Below are 22,108 nucleotides of genomic sequence, written 5' to 3'. Positions count from 1 at the left end.
CCCACAGTCCCTGGGTGGCTTTTGAAAAGAACTTTGATCTTTGGTTCATCTCTGGTTCCCCTCCGAAGTCCTCCTCGTAGTCGTCGCCCTCCTAGTGGTAACCGGAGTCTGGGCACGGCGGGCACTCGCCGTGAGGAAGCCCCCACCCTCTGGCTCACACTGGGCGTGTGGAGCCTGCGTGTAAAAAGTGCGTGTGAGCGTTTATGGCCGTAACGAGGCGGTGTGTGTGCGGTGATGAAGCCGTGACAGGTGCAAGATGTGGGACCCACTGGCTCTGATGTGAGGTAGGTGACACTGTGGGGTTTGAGATCTCCCTTCAGAAGACGGTGCTGTTGTTCCCTAGTGAGATGGAACCCAGTGTTAGTCGCTCAGTAGTGTCCGACTCTGCAACCCTATGAACTGTAGCTTACCAGTCTCCTCTGTCCACGGAGTTCTCCAGGCAAGAATACCGGACTGGGTTGCCCATGCCCTTCTCCAGGGGATCTTCCTGACCCAGGGATCCAACCCGAGTCTCCCGCATTGCAGGCAGATTCTTGACCAACTGAGCCACCAGGGAAGCCCAATGGGGCTTTTAATTCTGTGACCGGGTGGGAGTTTGGTTGTGTCTGGGATAGAGCTTCATTTCTGCAGTTCTAGGTTTAACATCAGGACAGAGGGGGTCTGTTGAAGATCTCCCTGAGAGAATATCTGCTCCTGTAAAGACAGGCCTTTACCATGCCGATATTAACTGGAGTCTCACTGAAGCATGTTCTACGCTGCCTTTGTCAGGGCACCCCCACCTCCAGTGCCCAGACTCCAGTGCTTAACACAAAAGTGAGTTATCAGTGGAGTGAGTGTTGCCCGCCTAGGGGCCAATTTTAGTTTCTATCCTTTCCTAGGATCTGTATCCTTGTATCACTGCTTTCTCTTTCCTCTTACTTTATAGTCAGGACTCCAGCTGCAGAGAAATGGTCCTGGGCACAGTCCTTTTTGAATCGATAGCTGGATTCCCTCCTTGCTTTGAGTAAGGTTGGGATTTGTCCAGCTTCTCTGTGATCTTTTATGTATGTGTTTGGGATCTGGGAATAGGAGACATAAAATGAGAGAAATGTTCTAAATTAGCACATTGGGAGCTCAGAGACAAGATTATCACTTTTTTTTTTTTTTTGAACCCTCTTATTCAGCAACACTTTCTTTGGACTGTGAATTTCTTCCAAAGTGGAAACAAGAAGAGGACTAATAAATACTCTGAATTCTTAAAAAAACAAAAAAAGCCATGGCCCATGTAAGTTGGTGTTTTGTTCCTCATTGAAGTAGTCCTTTTTTTCCCTTTATAGGTCATATGCATATTTGCATTCTTTATCCTGATACTGTTACCTAACTGAATATCATTTAACTTGCCAGTGAGTGGGTAAGTGATGGTGCCATGCATCCTCCTCCATATTTTCTGAAAGTTTTGTGGTTTTTTTAAAAAATAGAATTGGTATTATTTCTTTCTTGATTGTCGGATAGTTTTTAACCAGCAAAAAGCATCTGTGATAGGCAGAATAATGACTCCCCTCCAAAAAAACTGTCTACATGCTAATCCTGGAACCGGTGAACATGTTACCTTATATGGCAAAAGAGACTTTGTAGAAATGATTGAATTAATGCTTTTAAGATGGGAAGATTCTCTTGGGTTATCTGAAGAGTCAGGGTTAAAAGAGGATGTAAGTATGGAATATGCATGCTTATGTTTTAAAAAAATACAACATTACTGAACTTTTAAGATGGAGGAAGGGGGCCATAAACCAAGGAATGTAAGTAACCTCTAGAAGCTAGAAAAGGCAAGGAAATTGAACTTGAGAGAGCTGCCAGAAAGATGCATAGTCCTGCCAAAACCTTGATTTAGTCTAGTAAAACCCTTGTTGGACTTCTGACCAACAGACAATAAATGTGTTCTTTTAAGCTACTGCATTTGTGGTGATGTGGGCAGTAGCAGTGGAAAACTAATACACCATCTGAGTTTACAGTTTTCTTCATGGGGAGACTTTAATTTCTTTAATAGATAAATGGCTTTGGTATTTTATTTTTTCTTGAATTAGTTTAGTAATTTGTGCCTTTCAGGGAATTAACTTATTTCAACTTAGATGTCAAATTTTTTGGCATAAAGTTGTTCATAATATTCCCTTATTATCATTTTAATGCCTGTCAGAGCTACAGTAATGCACCCTTTTAATTGATAATTTATGCCTTCTTTTCTTGATCAGTATATCAATTTTATTGTTCTTTCCGAAGAACCAGCTTTTAGTTTTAGTTTCTCCCTAGTTTGCCCTTGCTGTTTCACTGATTACTGATCTTACTTATTCTTTCCTTCACTCTGTATATTCTAGATTTAATTTTATCTTATTTTTCTAGCTTATTTTTATCTTATTTGCCTATCTTTAATTTTATCTTATTTTTCTAGCTTAAAATTCTCTTCTTCCATCCATGAGTTGTTTAGAAGAGTGCTCTTTAACTTCCAAATATTGGGGGACTTTTTTAGATCTTTCTGATAGTTCAATTTTAATTCTGTGGTGGTCCAGAGATGTTCTCTGTCATTTCTGACCTTTTAAGTTTATTGAGATTTGTCTTATGGCCTGAATTGTGGAAGGTTCTGTGTGCAGTTTAAAAAAATGGGGTATTGTACTGTCTTTTGGTAGAGTGTTTATCAATTTTGTCTGTAGTGGTGATCAACTCTTCTATATCTTTACTGATTTTTTTTTGTTGTTGTTGTTACTTGGTCTGTCAATTACTGGGAGAAGACTGTTGAAACTTCTAGATACAACTGTGGATCCGTCTGCTACAGTTCTGTTAATTTTTGCTTTATAGTAATTTGAAGCTCTGTTATGAGGTGCACGTTATAGCCTCTCAGTGCATGGATTCCTTGATCATGAGATGTTCCTATTGATAATACAGTATTCTTGTCTTGAATTCTGTTCTCTTTAACATAAATACTTTAGCTTTTTTTTTTTTACCATTTTTTTCATAGCAAATATTTTTTTCATCCCTATTAAAAAATTATTTATTTAGCTGTGTTGTGTCTTAGTTTCAGCACAAGAATCTTTGTTGCATCTTGTGGGATCTTTTGATGTGGTGCACGGACTCACTAGTTGTGGCACAAGGGCTCGGTGTTTGCCACAGAGGGGGCTTAGTTGCTCGGTGGCATGTTGGATCTTAGTTCCCCAGCCAGGGATCAAACCCACGTCCCCTGAACTGCAAGGCAGATTCTTTACCACTGGGCTACCAGGGAAGCCCCTCCATCCTTTTATTTTAACCTATTTTATGTGTATCTCATATAACAGCACATAGTTTGATTCTACTTTTACCCAGTCTGACAATTGCTGCCTTCAAGTATCTAGACAGGGGTTAGCAAACTGTGGTATACTGGCCAAATCCAGCTCACAGCCTTTTTTGTACAGCCTTCAACCTGAGAATGGTTTTGCATTTCAGAAGGGTTATAAGTAAGTTAAGAAAAAAGAATGTCATGGAGGCTGTATGTGACACACAGACCTTGAACTCTGTGTAGGGTAGATTGCTTATCTCTGCTTCACTTAGTTCTTTTTCTGGGGTTTTATCTTGTTCCTTCACTTGGAGGATATTTCTCTGTCACCTCATTTTCCTTAGTTTACTGTTTTTAATTTCTTTTTTCTGATAGGTTGGTTATCTTTTCCAATCTTGGAGAAGTGGTCTTGTAGGAGGTGTCCTCTGTCTTCCAGCAGTGCTCCCCACTCTGGTCACTAGAGCTATATGCTCTAGGTGTGCCCTGTATTTGGACTGTGTGGGTACTCCTGTTGTAGTAGGCTGACTACTGTGAGCAGGCTGGTAGGTGTGGCTGACTTCTGGTCTGGTTGCCTAACAAGCCCTTTAAAATATCTATATCTATATCTATTTATTTGGATGTGCTGGGTCTTAGCTGTGGTACATGGGATCCAGTTCCCTGACCAGGGGTTGAATGCAGGGCCCCTGCACTGACAGCATGGAGTCTTAGCCGCTAGACTGGACTATCAGGAAAATTCATGGCCCTGTCTTATGCAGAGGCTGATGGGCACTGGTTGGCAGAGCTGGATCATGAGACTGCTGGCAATGGGGCGTCAGAGGATCTCAGAACTAAGGTTGACCCACTGGCACGGTGGTGGGGGGTGGGCGGAGCTAGATTCTGGAATGGGTGTTGTGAGCCTGGGGGTCCCAGATCTGGTGTCAGCATGCTGGTGGAGGGAGCAGTTCCTGACATGGTCCCGAAAGCTGCTATTGGCCTGCTGGTGAGTGGGATGTTGTATCAAGATCATGTTGAAAAAGACCAAACGAGGTGGGAGATATGCTCTGTCCGTCTTTGGAAAATACAGTCTGCACTGGATGTTTACTAAAGAATTTGCATTAAAAAAATGCTTAGTCATAATGGGGAAGAAAAATCTTCAGGTCCTTTTGCTAAAGATGGAGATTGTCATAAGATATTCTGGAAAAATTTAAAAACTTTCAACTATTTAACTTAGTTGGAAACCTCTCTTTATTTTCTTAATTTCTAGATGAGTGATTAACAATTTTCCACCCTATGCAAGAGGATGTATGTGCAGAAACTGAATTGTTTAAGAGTATGTGGGCACTCTTCTTCAGTCCCACTAAATTCATTTTCGACCCACACAAGCTTCCAGCATGTATACTCACTGTATCATTCCTTTCCTGCAGTGACTTCTTTAGCACTGCTTTTTCCTTTTGAAAAATGTTTCTTATAATTTCAAAAATAGTACTGTGATTTGCCATTTTAGGGGTTGGTGATGTTCAAAGATGTGGCTATAGATGTCTCTCAGGAGGAATGGGAATGCCTGAGCCCTGCGCAGAGGAATTTGTACAAAGATGTGATGTTGGAGAACTATAGCAACCTGGTTTCACTGGGTAAAGTTATCTGTCTCTAATAATTCAGAATCTGTTTCTTGGAGTTTCTGCTTTCTGTGCTATGAATTTTAGGGCTGCCTTTCAAATAACAAGATGAATTTTCACTTTGTGTAGAAATGAGCATGATTAGATGGAGTTGCACCTTCATTTTCTCTATCCTCATACTTTTCTCTGGCATTTCTTATAATTGACTTTCTTCCTTAAAAATTAAGGAGCAGAATTAAAATTCTATACCATTAAAGCATAACATGGTCAAAGAAAGCAGGCTTTATCTTCTGTTTCACTTGCAGTGTACCAAACGAGCAAATGCTCTAGTGCAGATAAAGCTAACACATGGGTCCTGGGTGCAAAGCTCATTAACCTTCTCAATTAGTGCAATGGACTGAATCAAAGTATATCACTTACATTTACAATTCAAAGGAACACTATTCCATTTACTGTAATGTTTGTACTCTCTTTTAAACATTTGGAAATTACATTCTAAGAACTTTACATTTACCATGGAAAAATATCTGAGAATAAGTATTTCAGAAACTCCTTTTTTTCCTCAAAGGAAAATAAGGAGAGAAAGCTTATGTAATTTAAATAACATTTTACCTTAGACATTATTTGTTTCTTATGATCCTGAGTTTATCTGTATATGAGAAGTGGACTCTTCTTTCTTCTCTAGACCTTATCAAGTATCTTCTTGTCCTATAGGCTTTTTAAAATGAATTCTGAAACACGGTATTTGAATACTCTAATTTCAACCTCATCTCCATTTCTTTTCTTATAACCAGGACTTTCTGTTTCTAAGCCAGCTGTGATCACTTCACTGGAGCAAGGGAAGGAGCCCTGGATGGTTTTGAGGGAGGTGACAGGAGAACGGTGCCCAGGTGAGTAAGCAGGAAATTGTTGCAAGGAGTAGCCCAACTGGTCAGACTGTTGGGCTGGTAAAGTTATTTTAGACAGACTAATTAGGGAAAATCTGGTTTAAAAACTGATTACAGTGTTATAGTAATCAAACAGTGTTGTACTGGCATAAAGACAGATATATAGATGAATGGAGTAGAATAGAGAGTCTACAAGTAAACCCTCAGATATATGAGAAGATGATTTTAGATAAGAGTGCCAAGACCATTCTATGAGGGAAAAGACTACTCTTAACAAATGGTTTTGGGGAAACTGGATACCCCACATGCAAAGGAATAAAATTGTATCCCTACCTTACACTATATACAAAAATTAACTCAAAATGGGTCGAACAAGTAAATCTAAGACCCAAAACTATAAACCATGTAGAAGAAAATACAAGGGGAAAAGTTTCATAACTTTGAATTTGGCAGGAATTTCTAGGATATGACACCAAAGGACAGGTAGTCAAAAAAGACAAATATCAAAGTTAAAAAACTTCTGTCCATCAAAAGATGTAATCAATAGAGTATTAATTTTTTTAAAAAAAATTCATGCAAGTTCCTTTTACTAGGAGATGAGAATACAATTTTTAAACATTATAAGGATGGGTCTTCCCTGTTATTTCAGTGACTAGGACTCCGCATTCCCAGTGCAGGGGGACAAGCTTCAATCCCTGGTCAGAGCGGGGTGGGGGGATTAGATCCCACATGCTGCAACTAAAAGGTCTCACCTTCTGCAACTAAGAGCTGGCACAGCCAAATAAATAAAGAAAGAAATATTTTTAAAAATCATTTAGCTTTAAAAAAATAAATAAATAAAAATAAATATTATAAAGACATTTTCACTCTAGTAGTGGATCAAGAACATATGAATATATATTCTAATAGAATATTTAGGAAAAATTAAATTAATTAGAAATTGTGAAAATTAAAGAAATGACTACATTGAGGAGACAGAGATGGTAGAGGAATGACTGGAAAGGAAGGAATAAGACCTTAGGAAAGTATAAGGTCATGAAGGCAGGTTCATTCCATAAGACCAGGTTCATTCCAGAAGTCAGAGGTCTTTGATGATGTCTGTAACTCACAGTACTCCAGAGCTATGAGAAGAGTTGTTTGTTATTTTAAGCCACCTAGTTTGTGGTACTTTGTTATATTGGCTGTAAGAAATTAATACAGAGGGGGAACATGGAAAAATAATATATACTTTCCTAAGTGTTTTGCTTTCATTTAAGATGTTATTTTTACTAATTTTTTATACCTGGTGAGGCCTTTCCTTTTGCATAGGTGTGGTGATTTCTTTTAAAAAATTTTTATCTTGAAATATTGAATCAGCTTTACCTTGAGTATTCTACTTGATCATGATACATTATTCTTTTAATTCACTTTTGGTTTTGATTGGTAAATTTTAATTGAAGATTTTTTCATCTAAGTTGACGGGAGATATTGGCCTGTAGTTTTTTTGTCTGTGCATGTATGCGTGCTGCCTTTTGCCTGATTTTGGTGTAAGAATAATAGTGGCTTTATAAAGTAAGTTGACAAGTATTCCCCTTTCATCTTTTTCTGGATGAAATTGTGTAAAACATTCTGTAAAGGTTTGGTAAAATTCTCCAGTGAAACCATTTGGATCTGGATTTTTTTTTCAAGCCTCTTTTAAATTATAAATTCAATTTGTATTAATATAATAGTTATAGGACTTCCCTGGTGGCTGAGCTGGTAAAGAATCCACCTGCAATGTGGGAGACCTGGGTTCAATCCCTGGGTTGGGAAGATCCCCTGGAGAAGAGAATGGCTTACCCACTCCAGTATTCTGGCCTGGAGAATTCCATGGACTATATAGTCTATGGATTGCAAAGAGTCAGACCCAGCTGAGTGACTTTCACTTTCTTTCTTTCTTTCACTTTAATAGGACTATTCAGATTTCCTGTTTCTTCTTTGGTAGTTTTGGTAGTTTGTGATTTTCAAAGAATTGCTTCATTTCTTCTAAGTTGTCAAAGTCATGAGTGTAAGTTATATGTGGTTTTCTTATTATCCTTATGATGGATTATATATATATAAATGTATACATGTAATATATCCATGTATATAAAGGACATACATGTCCTTATAATCCTTCAAAAATTTTTTTCTTTGAGATTTTTTATTTTACTCTTGGATTATTTAGAAACATTATTTGGAGGTGTTTGGAGATTTTCTTGTCTTTCTTTTATGGTTTGATTTTATTCTGGTCTCACGTGAAAGTTAGAGGAGGCTATCTACAAGAGTCTTCCCTCACTTCTGACATCAATTCCACTTTCAAGGACTCCCTGGTGGTCCAGTGGTTAAGAATCTGCCTTCCAATGCAGAGGGGGTGGGTTCAATCCCTGATTGGGGAACTAGGATCCCACATGCCATGTGGTGCAGCCAAAAGACTTTTTTTTACAAGTTGCACTTTCAAAGGTTCTCAAGACCACTCTTACATTTGATAAGTCACTAAAAGGATTTGTAGAACTCACTGAAAGCTATCATCCTCACAGTTAGTTTGTTATAGCAGGAGACAGATTAAAATTAGCCAAAGGAAGAAGTACAAAGGGCAGAGCCTAGAGCCAGAGTTCCAAGTGAGGAACTTCCCACTGTCCTCTCCCAGTGGAGTCATGGACAGTGCTAACTTTTCCCATAGCTATGTGTAACAATACGCATTTGGGCATATTGCCAAATAGAGAAACTCACCTGAGCCTTAGTGTCCAGAATTTTTACCTGTGTTCCTTGTTGGCTACCCATGTGGCTGACCTTTAGTTTCTCGCCTCTTAGGAGGTAAAGCTGATACCTTTAGTCTCCAGTCTTTTTGACGGAAAGTTGATACCTCATGGCTGAAACCTTCCATCATAAATTTTATCATTAGATTTGTCTGGTGGCTTTGGCCCTCAGGTAAACAAAAGACACTTTTTGTAGAGGTCACCTCCCTCGAGATGAAGACCAAAAAACCTTTCTTCAGGTAAGGTTAAATTCTTTACTATATATCATAGAACATATTCTATATGATTTTGATTCTTTTAAGATTCAAGATTTGCTTGATGACCCAGAATATGGTCTGTCCTGGGGAATGTTCAATGAATGTTTGAAAACATTGTGTATTCTGCTGTTATTGGGTAACATGTGCCATGAGTGGTGATTACATCATATTTGTTGATGGTCTTGTTTGTTTTTTCCATATTCTTGCCGATTCTCTGTTCAGTAGTTCTATCCGTTGCTGAGATTAGGGTATTTGAGTCCCCAGCTATAATTGCGATTAGTGTTTATCTTTCAGCTCTGTCTGTTTTTCCTTCATGTGTTTTGAAGCTCTGTTAGTAATGCTTATTAATTTCTTTACTCTGAACTCTACTTTATCTGATGCTAATGTAGCATTTCTATTTTCTTTTGATTATTTACATGATACATATTTTTGAAATGAGTTTCTTGTAGTCACCTTGTAACTGGGTCATGTTATTTATCCATTGTGTCAGTCTCTGTCTTTTAATTGGTGATATAGACCATGTACACTTAAAATAATTATTGATGTATTAGGCTTAAGTCTGCCATTTTGTTGTCTTCTGCTGGTTCCCCCTTTTTCTTGATCTTCTGTTTCTTTTATCTTGCTTACCTGTGAGTTGGGCTTCCCTGGTGGCTCAGTGGTAAAGAATCCGCCTGCCAATGCAAGAGACACATGAGATGCTGGTTAGATCCCTGGGTCAGGAAGATCCCTGGAGCAGGAAATGAAAACCACTTCAATATTCTTGCCTGGGAAATCCCATGGGCAGAGGAGACTGGTGGGCTACAGTCCATGGGGTCGCAAAAGACTTGGACACAACTTAGCAACTAAACAACAGCCTATGAGTTACTCAAACATTTTTAGAGTTCTATTTTGATTTATAGTGTTTTTTTTAAATATACTTTTTTTTTTTAATTTCAGTGTTTGTTCACACACACATACACGTTTGTTTATTTATTTATTTAGCTTGCTGGCATTGAAATTTAACCATTTCAAGTGAAGTGTAGAAAGATTACATCCATTTAGGTCTTTTACCATTTTTTTTTTAAATTGTTTTAAGTATGTCTTCTACATAGATTGATCACTATGTAAGATACTGTTACAATTTTTGTTTCAACCATAAAATAAGGTAAAGAAACTTGTGGAATGGGATAGTCTATTATGTTTATTTTTATTTTTTCCCATTCTTGTCTTTCTTTTCTGAAGATCTTGCCTTCTTCTATTATTATTTTCTTTGTATTTGGAGAGCTATTTTCAACTATTCTGTAAGAGCTTCTTGCAATAACACACTCTCTTAGTTTTCCTTTGTCTGAGAATGCCTTTATTTCTACTTCATTCCTCAAAGATAGTTTCACTGTATGTAGAATTTGAGGTTGACAGTTCTTTTCTTTGAGCACTTAAAAAGTACTGTGCCATTTCCTGTTGCTCAACATGGTTTCAGATGACAAATCCAGTCTTTTGAATTGGTGTTTCTCACTATTTTAAAATATATTTTTCTTGTTTAGTTTTCCAAAATATGTGTTTTGGTTTGATTTCTATTTATCTATTTAGGAATTTTCTGTTTCTTGAATCTATAGATTTGTATCTTATATGAAATTTGGGAAGTTTTCAACCATTATTTCTTTGAATACTTTTTCAGTCCCACAGTCTTTCTCCTGTCCTTCCGGGACTTGGATGATAGGAATGTTGGATCTTTTGCTATTGTCCCACAGGAACTGAGGCTCTTTTTTTAAAAGTCTATCTTTGTTGTTCAGGTTAATACAGTTGTTAATTTCACTGAATCTAGTGTCTCTGTCATCTCCACTCTACTCTTGAGACCATTCAGGGTGTCTCTTGTAACGGTTACTATATTTTTCATTCCATTTACTTTGTACAACTAGTATCTTTTTGAATATTCTATTTTATTATCTTTTATTGAGGAATAGTTGACTTACAACAGTAAATTCTTCTTTATGGCTAAGGAATATTTCATTGTTTATTACATCTTCTTTACCCATTCATCTGTTGATGGACACTTGGGTTGCTTCCATATCTTGGTTGTTGTGTATAACGCTGCTATGAACACTGGGGTGCATGTAGCTTTTGGAATTAGTGTGTGTGCATGTGTGTGTTTGTTTATTTTTAGATACATGCCCAGCAGTGGAATTGCTGGGTCATATCGTAGTTATGTGTTTAGTTTTCTAAGGAACCTCCACACTGTTTCCCCTAGTGGCTGCAGTAATTTACCTTCTCACCAACAGTGTACAAGGGTTCCCTTTTCTCCACATCCCCACCAGCACTTGTTTCTTGTAGACTTTTTGATGACAGCAATTCTGACAGGTGTAAGGTTTTGATTTTCATTTCTCTGATAATTACAGATGTTGAGCATTTTTCTTGTGTCTGTTGACCATCTGTATAGCTTCTCTGGAAAAAAATTTTTTCATGTCTTTTGCACATTTTTAATCAAGTTTTTTTTTTTGGTATTGAGTTATATGAGCTGCATGTTTTGGATATATATCTTGGATATTACCCTATTGGTCATATCACTTGCAAATATTTTCTCCCATTCAATGGGTTAACTTTTCTTTTTTTTTTTTTTGATGTTCGAGAGATTATTTCCTTTTATTAACTGTGCATTTTATTTTTTTCTTTCTTTTTTTTTTTTTTTTTCTTTTTTTCATACATTGATATGAATCAGCCTGGGTTAACTTTTCATTTTGTTGATGGTTTCGTTTGCTGTGCAAAAGCTAAGTTTAATTAGGTCCCATTTGCTTATTTTTGCCTCTATTTCTTTTGCCTTTAGAGTCAGATCCAAAAATGTATTGCTTCAGTTTATGTCAAAGAGTGTTCTGCCTATTTTCTTCTAGGAGTTTTATGGATTCAGGTCTTACATTTAGGTCTTTAATCCATTTTGAGTTTATTTTTGTACATGGTATGATGAAATATTCTACTTCCATTGTTTTATGTGTTGCTGTCCAGTTTTCTGAGTACCACTTATTGAAGATACAGTCTTTTCTCCATTGTATATCCTTCCCTCCCTTGTCATAGATTAATTGACAATAGGTGTGTATGTGATTGAGATTTTAAATTATCTTTTTAAAATGAACCTTAGAATTCCCATTTTTGTGACATTTGCCTTGATTTCTTTAAAGAAGAGGAAGATCATAAAGACAGTGTGAGTGCAGAGTACTTCGTTTTCATGTTTCCCCTACCTCCAGACTTTTTCTTGCTGCAGTTTTCATTTATGTTTTTTCTTAAGTAATTGCCATTACCTGATCTTTCCACCTGGTTTTCACACTAATTTCATCCACTGGTAAAAACAAGGAGGGGGACAAATAGAACTGATTTCTGGTAGCATCTAACTTGGCTGTTGAGATTAGTGGAGAATGTATATACTCCAGTAGCTAGTACCACTGAGTCTTCTGGGTCCTGTCAATGTTTTCTAGAGAGAATGGAATATTTTGTTTAATCTGAGGGTCTTGTCTGTCTGAATTAGTTAAGAACCAGTGCTGTAGAACCATCAATTCTGTGTGTTTCTCCCTGGTTTCTATCCCCTGCTACATCTCCAGAGGTAATCATTATTTTGAATTCTGTTATGGTTATTCTATTTAAAAACTAGTTTACCACATTTGTGTATACCCTTATACACTATATTGTGTTTTGATTGTTTCTTTTATAAAAATGATAATGAGTATGTGTCTTCTGTGATTTAGTTATTTTGTACCACATGGTTTTACAAATTTTCCCAAATTACTTTATACCTGATTTCATTTTCACAGCTATGTAATATTCCATTCCACATTTTTCTGGTTGTTAATTAGATTGTTCATAATTTTTTGCTAGTATATACAGTGGTACTATTAATATTCTTACACATCTCCTGAAGCACATAGTACGTTATTTACTAGATTTGGAATTGCCAGGTCATAAAACACATACATCTTCAACTCTGTATTATAACAAATTGTTTTCCTACATGTTGGTACTAATTTACATTACCCCTGGCAGTGTGTAATAATTTTGGGTCTTCAACATCTTAACAAAAATTCAAATTCTTAGACATTTAAAATTTTAGTCTGATGAGTTAAAATGGTATCTCATATCTTAATTTAAGTTTCCTTGATTCCTGATGAGCTTGAGCATTCTTGCATATGACTATTTAACACTGGGTTTTCTTCTATGAAGTGCCTATACAGATCTTTTGCCCATTTTTCTCACAGGTTATCTTTTTTCTAGTTAGACTTGTATCTTTTGTGTCTTGTTTAAGAAATTTATGTTGTTGTTTGTTGTTGTTTAGTCATTAAATCGTGTCCAACTCTTTTGTGACCCCATGGCTCCTCTGTCCATGGGATTTCCCAAGCAACAATACTGGAGTGGGTTGCCATTTCCTTTTCTAGGGCATCTTCTCAACTCAGGGATTGAACCTGCGTCTCCTACATTGCAAGCAGATTGCTTACCATTGAGCCACCGGGGAAGCCCTTTTTATGTATACATATATATTGTTTTTCACCACAAGCCTTACAGTTTTTCCTTTACCTTAATCCAGTTAGAGTTTATGTATTTATAGTGCATGGTAGGGATCCAAGTTAATATTTTTTTCTAGCTATAGCTATTTTTTCCAATATGATTCAGTAATTCTTTTCTCACTGATCTGCAATGCTTCCTGTGTGGATCTGTGGATCAACATGAATGAACCTTGAGGATATTATGCTAAGTTAAATAAGCCAGTCACATATAGAAAAAAAACAGCAAATACGGTAGGACTCTAGTGATATAAGGTATATAGTCAAATACATAGAAACAGAAAGTAGACTGGTGCTTGCCAGAAACTGGAAGAGGGAAGAATGGGGAGTTATTAATGGGTACAGAGTTTCAGTTCTGCAAGGTGAAAAAGTTCTGGGGATTGGTTGTACAACAGTGTGCACACTTAACACTACTACACTATACACTTAAAAGTAGTAAGATGGTAAACTTTATGTTGTGTGTATTTTATCACAATTTAAAAAATATTTTTAGAGGTAGAGGTAAAATTTAAGACTTAGCAGTGTATGATTGTTATTTAAGCCAGACTGTTATTAAGGGAAAGGGTGTAGATTGAAGGCTGAGCAGAGCCTGATTTCTGGGACATTCCAACACTTAGAGGTCAGAAAGTGGAAAAGAATACATTAAGGTGAACTGAATATAAGTAGAGATGTAGGAAGATAACCAGGAGAATATGGTATAAAGGGAGCAACTGGATTGATCAGTTGTGTCAAATGCTAGTAATGAGTCAAATAGAGTGATGACTGGCATTTGAGCACTGATTTTGGTAATTTTGTTAGTGACTTTAGCTAGGAATGTTTCAACAGAGTTATGGGAGTTGAAATATCTGTTGGAATGGATTACAGAGAAAATGACTAACATACAACGTCACTTGATCTAAGACAGAATCAGGGAAAGGACGGTCTTTTCAGTGAAGGGGGCTGATATTTATTGAAAAATAGGAATCTTGATTTCTGCCTCACACTAGGTGGATTATAGATCTAAATACGAAAAAACTTCCAGAAGATGATATGAGTATATTTTATGACCTTGCAATCAGACTGTTTTAGAATTAACAATTTCTGTTTATCAAAACATTGTATTAAGAGAGCAAAGGGGCCAGCCTCAGAATGGGACAAGATACTTGCATTATGTAGTTGATTATATTAAGGATTCCCTACAAGTCAAAAAGACAACTAAAACCTAGAAATACCCAAGTGTCCCTTGACTGAAGAATGGATAAACAAAATATGGTTTATCTGTACAGTGAAACATAACTCAGTCATAAAAATAAATGAAGTACTGATATATGCTACAACATCATTGAACCCTGAGAACACAGTGAGTGAGAACAGACACAAAAGGTCACATGTTGTATAATCACATGTTTATGAAATTTCTTGACAAATTCATAGAGACATAAAGGAGATTGGTGGTTTCCAGGGCATGGGGGTGAAGAGGAGAACATAATATGACTGTGGATATGAGGTTTCTTTTTGGCGTGATGAAAATAATCTGGAATTAGAGATCTAACGGTTGCAGAACATTGGGAGTGTACTACAAGTTACTGAGTTATACACTTCAAAGTGGTTAAAATGATGGATTTTATTTGTACTTTATCATTCCTAAATTAATAAAAATGAATGAAATACTTGGATAGGCAATTTATTAAAGAAGATGTCCAATTGTCCAATAAACATAGGGCAAAGTGTTTGATCTTGTTTGTCATCAGGGAAATTAAAAATCAAATCACAGTGCAGTATCACAACACATCTGCCAGGATGCTTAGATATAAGAAGATTGGCAATAACAAGTGTTGGTGAGGATATGAGGAACAGGAACTCTTTCAGAGTTTGATGGAATTATAAATTATAAATTAGAAAACTGTTGCATAATGTCAGATGGACCTGAGCAAATGCATATTCTCTGATGCGATAATTTCACACCTAACAGAAAGGAGTCCTATTTCCACCAAAAGAAATGCGCATGAATGTTCATATCATATCATAATAGCCAGAAACTGGAAACAATGCAAATGATCATCATTAGGAAAATGGAAAAATAAATTGTTAGAATTGAATGCTTTATGTATCTGTTGGTCTCAAACTTTCTTTTCTGAAACAACCTCTGAAAAGCTCTAAGATAAAGAATTTGTAATATCCTAGTTGTTACAAGAGACTAATGGTGTTATGACACAATGAATAAAACAGAAATAGACTCAAAATGTGATTTTAAAGCTAATCAGAGGCCTTATGTAAGATTCATGATAAAGAGTTGGAGTTTTAAAATTTCACTTTAATGAGAGGCTCTATTAGTTTGAATATAGGTCTGGCTGTATGTGACAGAGACCCCAAAATAATTGTAGCTTAAACTCTATAGAGGACTAATTTTCTCTTGGATTAAAGCCCAGGGTAGAGTGCCAACTCTGCTCTGCAGAACCATCATGTGACAGACATGACATCAAATGCACATTGCAGCTGGCTTTGCTGAGGAAGCAGGAAAATAACAGATATAGGGGTGGGCCAGCCAACTCTTAAGAAAGTTCTCAAAGTACTGTATAATACTGCATTTCTTTAGGCAGAATCCAGTTGTACGGCATATTCTGCTGCAGAGTGCTGGGACAAGCAATATTTATATTGGGCAGCCTGTTCTCAACTAAAACCCATGGGTTCAATCAGTGTACAAAAGGGAAATGATAGATATTTGAGAATAACTAGCAGATATCACATAATCCTTTGGCCTGATGGAGAGTGTTAAAACATACAGACTCTTAGAGATTCTGATTCAGGTGACCTAGAATGTTTTGTAAACCTCCATAATTGCAACAAAATCCCATGGTGATTCTCAAGTGGATCAAAATATGAGAACCACTGACCTGTTAATGAACTCTCTCACGTTTCTCTCATGAGCTTTCATTTCTTTCCATTCACCTTACCCTTTTTCATTGTTACATCACGGTATTTAAGAGCCCCTTAAGCCTTTCATTTCTTATGTGAATTATTTCCAATTATCTCTCTTTTCTGGCTTCCCTGATAGCTCAGTTGGTAAAGAATCTGCCTGCAGTGCAGGAGACCCTGGTTCAATTCCTGGGTTGGGAAGGAAAGGCTACCCACTCCAGTATTCAGGCCTGGAGAATTCCAAGGACTGTATAGTCCGTGGGGTTGCAAAGAGTTGGACATGACTGAGCGACTTTCACTTTCACTCTTTTCTATCAGAGATATTTCATTTCTCTTCTAACACAAAACTAGCAATTAAAATGTGCTTCTTTATCTTTCAGATTTGGTGTCCAAGTGTGAGCCCAAGAAGTTATCTCCAAAAAGAAACATTTATGAGACAGAATCATCCCAGTGGGTTATCACAGACCCATTTAAAAACCATAGTCCTGAGAAATCCATTTTCAGAGACATTCAGGCATGCAAAAATCAGTTTGAGAGACAACAGGGAAAACAGGAGGGCTATTTCAGGCAATTTGTTATCAACCATGAACACATGCCCGTTTTTAGCCAACATATTTTGTTCACTCAGGAATTTTATAATAGACAGAAAATCTTTGAATGTAAAGAATGCAGGAAAAACTTCAGTTACCATTTATTCTTTAGTCATCACAAAGCTCATTCTAAAGAAAAACTTTCTGACTGTAAGGAATGTGCAGAAACTGTTGATACATCATACCTTACTAAACAGAGAATTCAAAATAGTAACAAGTGCAATGAATGTAAGGAATGTTGGAAGGCCCTTATTCGTTATTCACAATTTAAACAACATTTGAGAATTCATAATGGTGAAAAATGTAAAGAATGTGGCAAGGTCTTTAATTATGGCTCTGAACTTATTCTGCATCAGAGAATTCACACTGGTGAGAAACCCGATGGACGTAAGGAATGTGGGAAGTCCTTTATGCAGCTGTCACAACTTATTCAACATCAAGGACTTCACACTGGTGAGAAACCCTATGAATGTAAACAATGTGGCAAGGCTTTTATTTGTTGCTTTCAACTTACTGAACATCTACCACTCCATACTGGTAAGAAACTCTTTGACTGTAAAGAATGTGAAAAGACTTTCAGGCATCGATCACCCATTACCATACATCAGAGACTTCATACTCACAAGAAACCTTATGAGTGTAAAGTATGTGGGAAGGCCTTTAATTATGGTTCAGAACTTATTCTACACCAGAGAATTCACACTGGTGAGAAACCCTATGAATGTAAGGAATGTGGGAAGGCATTTAGGCAACGATCACAGCTTACTCAACATCAAAGACTTCACACTGGTGAAAAACCCTATGAATGTAAGCAATGTGGGAAGGCTTTTATTCGTAGCTTTCAACTTACTGAACATCTGAGACTCCATACTGGTGAAAAACCCTATGAATGTAAAGAATGTGGGAAGACTTTCAGGCATCGATCACACCTTACAATACATCAGAGAATTCATACCGGTGAGAAACCCTATGAATGTAAAGAATGTGGAAAGGCCTTTAGCTATCATTCAAGCTTCTCTCACCATCAGAAAATTCATTCTGGCAAAAAACCTTATGAATGTAGTGAATGTGGGAAGGCCTTTTGTGACAGCTTACAACTTACTCTACATCAGAGGATTCATACTGGTGAGAAACCCTATGAGTGTAAGGAATGTGGAAAGACTTTTAGACAGTGCTCACACCTCAGAAGACATCAGAGAATTCACACTGGTGAGAAACCTCATGAATGTGTGATATGTGGTAAAGCCTTTAGACTTCATTCACACCTTATTCAACATCAGAGAATTCATACTGGTGAGAAGCCCTTTGAATGTAAGGAATGTGGAAAGGCCTTTAGCTATCATTCAAGCTTCTCGCACCATCAAAGAATTCATTCTGGGAAGAAACCATATGAATGTGGGAAGGCCATTAATCGTGGCTTACAATTTAACCTACGTCAGACACTTCATTACTGTTGAAACACCAGTACGTTTTCTTCTCCCCACATCCTAGTCTAGCATCAGAAAATTCTTTTTGGAAACATACATTTCCTTTTTTTCTTCAAGGAAAATGTTGGTAAAATACTGGGTTTCATTAGTATTGATTTAGTTTAGTAATCTTTCTACTCTGTTTTTTAAGTGGGAAAATGAAGTTATTAAAAGGAAAAAACAATGCTCTGGTTTCGATGCTGATTCTGAGTTATTGTAATTATCAGTATTGGAAGTAAATTTTATAAAACTGTGTTTTCACTGAAACCAGTGAAGTGGGGAGGAAATAAAATGAAAACAATTTCTTCCTCTCCTACAAATCCCTGAAAAAACCTGTATGTATGTGTTGCTTCTTTCTTCATGATCAAACATATCTGCACATTGCATTATGTTTTGCATGTGTGTGAAAGCTTTTACCCTCTGTAGTGACATATTTCATGACATTTGCCTTTTTCATTTAAATAATTGTGGACATTTTCCCAGGTCAATACATACAGATCTGACTCATTCTTTTCAAGTTTCAGAATATTTCTAGTATGGGATGTAGGCCAGTATTTTGAACCATCTCCTACTGTAGACATTTAATTGTTTCTACTTTTTCACCAGAAATGATGGTGTAATAAACATTCTTACATTGTCATATTTCTATTGGTAAATTCCCAATCATGAGAGTGTGTGTATGTTTTGATATATTAATTTTATAGTTGAAAATATTAGGAAATAAAAGCAATACTATAAAATTCAAAAATTACCCAAAATAGGGCTTCCCTGGTGGCTCAGTGGTAAAGAATCTGCCTGCCAATGCAGGACACATGGGTTTGATTCCTAATCTGGGAAGATCCCACATGCTGCAGAGCAACAAAACCCATCTGCCACAATTACTGAGCCTGTGCTCTAGAGCCTGAGATCTGCAACTACTGAGTCCATGTGCTGAAACTACTGAAGCCTGTAAGCCTAGAGCCTGCTGCAACAAGAGAAGCCACTGCTCACTTCAACTAGAGAAAGCCCACTTGCAACAATGAAAACCCAGGGCAACCAATAACAAATATATTAAAAAAAAATATTCAAGGCATCCCTGGTGGCTCATGGTTAAGAATCTGCCTGCCAATGTAGGAGACACAGATTCGATCCCTGATTGGGAAGATCCCACATGCCATGGAGCAACTAAGCCCATATGTCATAACTATTGAGCCGGTGCCCTAGAGCCTGGGAGGCACAGCTACTGAAGCCCACTTTCCCTAGAGCCCGTGCTCTGCAACAAGAGAAGCCACCACAATGTGAAGCCCACACTTCAAACCTAGAGAGTAGCCCCTGCTCACTGTAACTAGGGAAAAGCCCACACAGAAATAAAGACCAAGTATAGACAAAAATAAACAAAATTATTTTTTAATTACCCAAAATAATGTGAAAAGTAAAATCTCTCCTAATGAGTCCTATAGTCATCTGCTTTTGTAACTATAGCTGTCACTTCTATTCTTCCAGGAATTAAATTTTAAAAATTCTTTGGACAAAACTGGATTAATCATAATCCATGATTCATGATATTCTCATCAGTCCACATTTAGCCTACTTTTTAATACATTAGGGAGTTTTATAAACATTGATGGATCTATTTATTGGGGCAGGCCTGGAGCCTAGGTCCATGGGTGCCAGACTGGTATCTGGGTCTGTAGGGCCAGTATGGTACTGGGTTGGGCAGCCTGGAGCCTCGTGTTTGGGTTCACAGGGGCAGGCCTGGATTCCGAATCATATTGGTTTACCTGGGGATTCATTGGGGAAGGCTGGTGCTGGGGTCTGTGACAAGGATGGGCTCTCACTTCACTTTCCTTCCCTCCATGCAGAGGGTACATTGCTTCATGCTTCACTGCACAGGCTTGAAGAAGAAGTAACCCAGGTAGTGTGAAATTGTCCTTATCCTCTTCAATCTATCTTTCATTTCTGTGCTCCACCCAAGTGTTGTAATTTCATGGGGATGGTTGTTCAAATTGTTCAAAGTTCTATGAGACAAGTGCTATTCCACAATCTTACAGATGTTACTACTACAATTCTCTATTTTTGATATGTACACACTTCTGATTTTTCACATGTGTATTTTTATATTTATTACCACAAATAGTATGCAAAACAATCACGCATCCCCTTTCTATTCAGACACCCCTAATCCCTGGCAACCACTGATATATTCTGGATATTTATATTTTTACATTTTCCACAATGTATAAATGGAACCATACAGTATGTAACTTTTTGAGGCTGGTTTCATCCATAATGTTGCAGGTGTCAGTAGTCCATTTTTTTGTTGTTGTTGTTAAGTAGTTATTTTATTGAGTGGATATACCATGGTGTGTCCATTTATCCACGAGGAACATTTGGGTTGTTCCAGTTTTTAGTGATTATAAATAATAATACTATAGACATGCATGAATAGGCTTTTGTGTGAACATGTGGTTTTATTTCTCTATGCTAAATGTAAGTGGGATCACTGGGTCACATGGAAAGTACATGTTTAACTTTTTAAAGAACCCACAAAATTGTTTTCCAGAGTGGTTTTACTACTTTGCATTCCCATTAGCAGTGTATCAGAGTTCTAGTTGTTCCACACCCTCATCAGTACATGATATTGTCACACATCTATGATTTTGAAAAGTCCCAAATTATAAACTGATGAATATCTCAAATGGTGCAACATCCCAGATGAATATTAGAGACCAGTGTTTATATCTGTGTTTTAACTGTTGCATATTACTTATAAAGCAGGGGATGATAAGTCTGATTCTATTGCTGGACCACAAATTAAGTGGAGATATTCAAGCACTACCTGGCAAGAATGTTTCAGGTTTGAGATGCACTATGCAGATACTGGGGACATAAGAAGTGAGGCAACATGCTTGTTTACACAGATTATCAGAAAATACATAGGAGATGTAGGAACCATGTTTGTAGGATGGATTTGATTTATAGTTGGACTGGAAATTTGATTTATAATTGCCATCACTGACTCGATGGACATGAATTTGAGTAAGCTCCGGGAGTTGGTGATGGACAGGGAAGCCTTGTGTGCTGCAGTTCATGGGGTCACAAAGAGTCAGACACGACTGAGTGACTGAACTGAACTGAACTGGACTGGAAAAGCTCTATTATCTCCATGATGCCTGAATGTTTGGCATTGAGTTTGATTGACATAGGGCAGAGGGATACATAAGATGCTGTTTGAAGTTGAAATTTTCCCTGAAGACCCCCGGAGTCAATTTGTTTACTCATATAAATGATTAGAGAGCCCACTTTGACTATGTGACCAGTGAACAAAGGGGCATAAAAGTCCTTCTGGGGAACTTCGGCCTTGAGCTCTCCCAAGATTCACATAGATCTTAGTGGTTCTATCTGGAGGTAGAGTGCAGTCTCTATGTGAATAAGGACACTGTGGAACTTGCACCTGAATGATTCTCAGACTCCCCCCAACCAAATGCCTACCTACCTTTTCTCTTGGTAAGCTACATCTTTTGCTTTTAAATGAAAGCATTAAATATTATATGGGCTTCCCTGGTGGCTCAGTGGTAAAGAATCTGCCTGCCATGGCAGGAGATGTGGGTTTGATTCCTGGGTCAGAAGATCCCCTGGAAAAGGAAATGGCAACCCACTCCAGTATTCTTGCCTGGGAAATCCCATGGACAGAGGATCCTGGTGGGCTACAGTCCATGGGGTCACAAGAGTTGGTCACAATTTAGTGACTCAACAACATTAAATGTATATACTCTGTGGAGTTTTGTTAGTCCTTTTGAACTGATGAAATCTTTGTACATGTTAATTCTCTTGTGTCCTAGGACCTTACAGTTAGGTCTACAAAGAATGAATTTGCAAATTAATT

At 37.3% G+C, this 22,108-nt stretch overlaps 3 protein-coding genes across 3 annotated transcripts in view; 2 read left to right on the top strand and 1 right to left on the bottom strand.

Annotated features, from left to right (window-relative positions):
* Nucleotides 1-3: 3 nt before the first annotated feature.
* LOC122421399 (zinc finger protein 461-like) lies at nt 4-18,559 on the top strand. The gene is made up of 5 exons (XM_043437338.1): nt 4-284; nt 1,164-1,264; nt 4,764-4,890; nt 5,670-5,765; nt 16,568-18,559. The coding sequence occupies exons 2-5, from the start codon at nt 1,256-1,258 to the stop codon at nt 18,232-18,234; spliced, it is 1,899 nt and encodes a 632-aa protein (XP_043293273.1). The 5' UTR covers nt 4-284; nt 1,164-1,255; the 3' UTR covers nt 18,235-18,559.
* Nucleotides 5,669-22,108, top strand: part of LOC122421408 (zinc finger protein 260) — a 109,758-nt gene continuing 93,318 nt past the window's right edge. Inside the window, exon 1 of the mRNA XM_043437382.1 lies at nt 5,669-5,765. The gene's annotated coding sequence lies outside the window, so the exon portion shown is untranslated. The remainder of the gene's footprint in view (nt 5,766-22,108) is intronic.
* The window catches only part of ZNF382 (zinc finger protein 382), a 64,786-nt gene continuing 50,679 nt past the window's right edge, over nt 8,002-22,108 (bottom strand). The window contains exons 5-6 of the mRNA XM_043437356.1: nt 9,403-9,446; nt 8,002-8,725 (exon numbers count right to left, since the gene is read on the bottom strand). Coding sequence (XP_043293291.1) covers nt 8,687-8,725; nt 9,403-9,446 — 83 coding nt within the window. The 3' untranslated portion in view covers nt 8,002-8,686. The remainder of the gene's footprint in view (nt 8,726-9,402; nt 9,447-22,108) is intronic.

This window comes from Cervus canadensis, chromosome 18 (assembly GCF_019320065.1).
Source record: "Cervus canadensis isolate Bull #8, Minnesota chromosome 18, ASM1932006v1, whole genome shotgun sequence".
Classification (NCBI taxonomy): domain Eukaryota; kingdom Metazoa; phylum Chordata; class Mammalia; order Artiodactyla; family Cervidae; genus Cervus; species Cervus canadensis.
The sequence above is the reverse complement of the archived record's forward strand: the minus strand, read 5'-3'. Positions and strand labels throughout refer to the sequence as shown.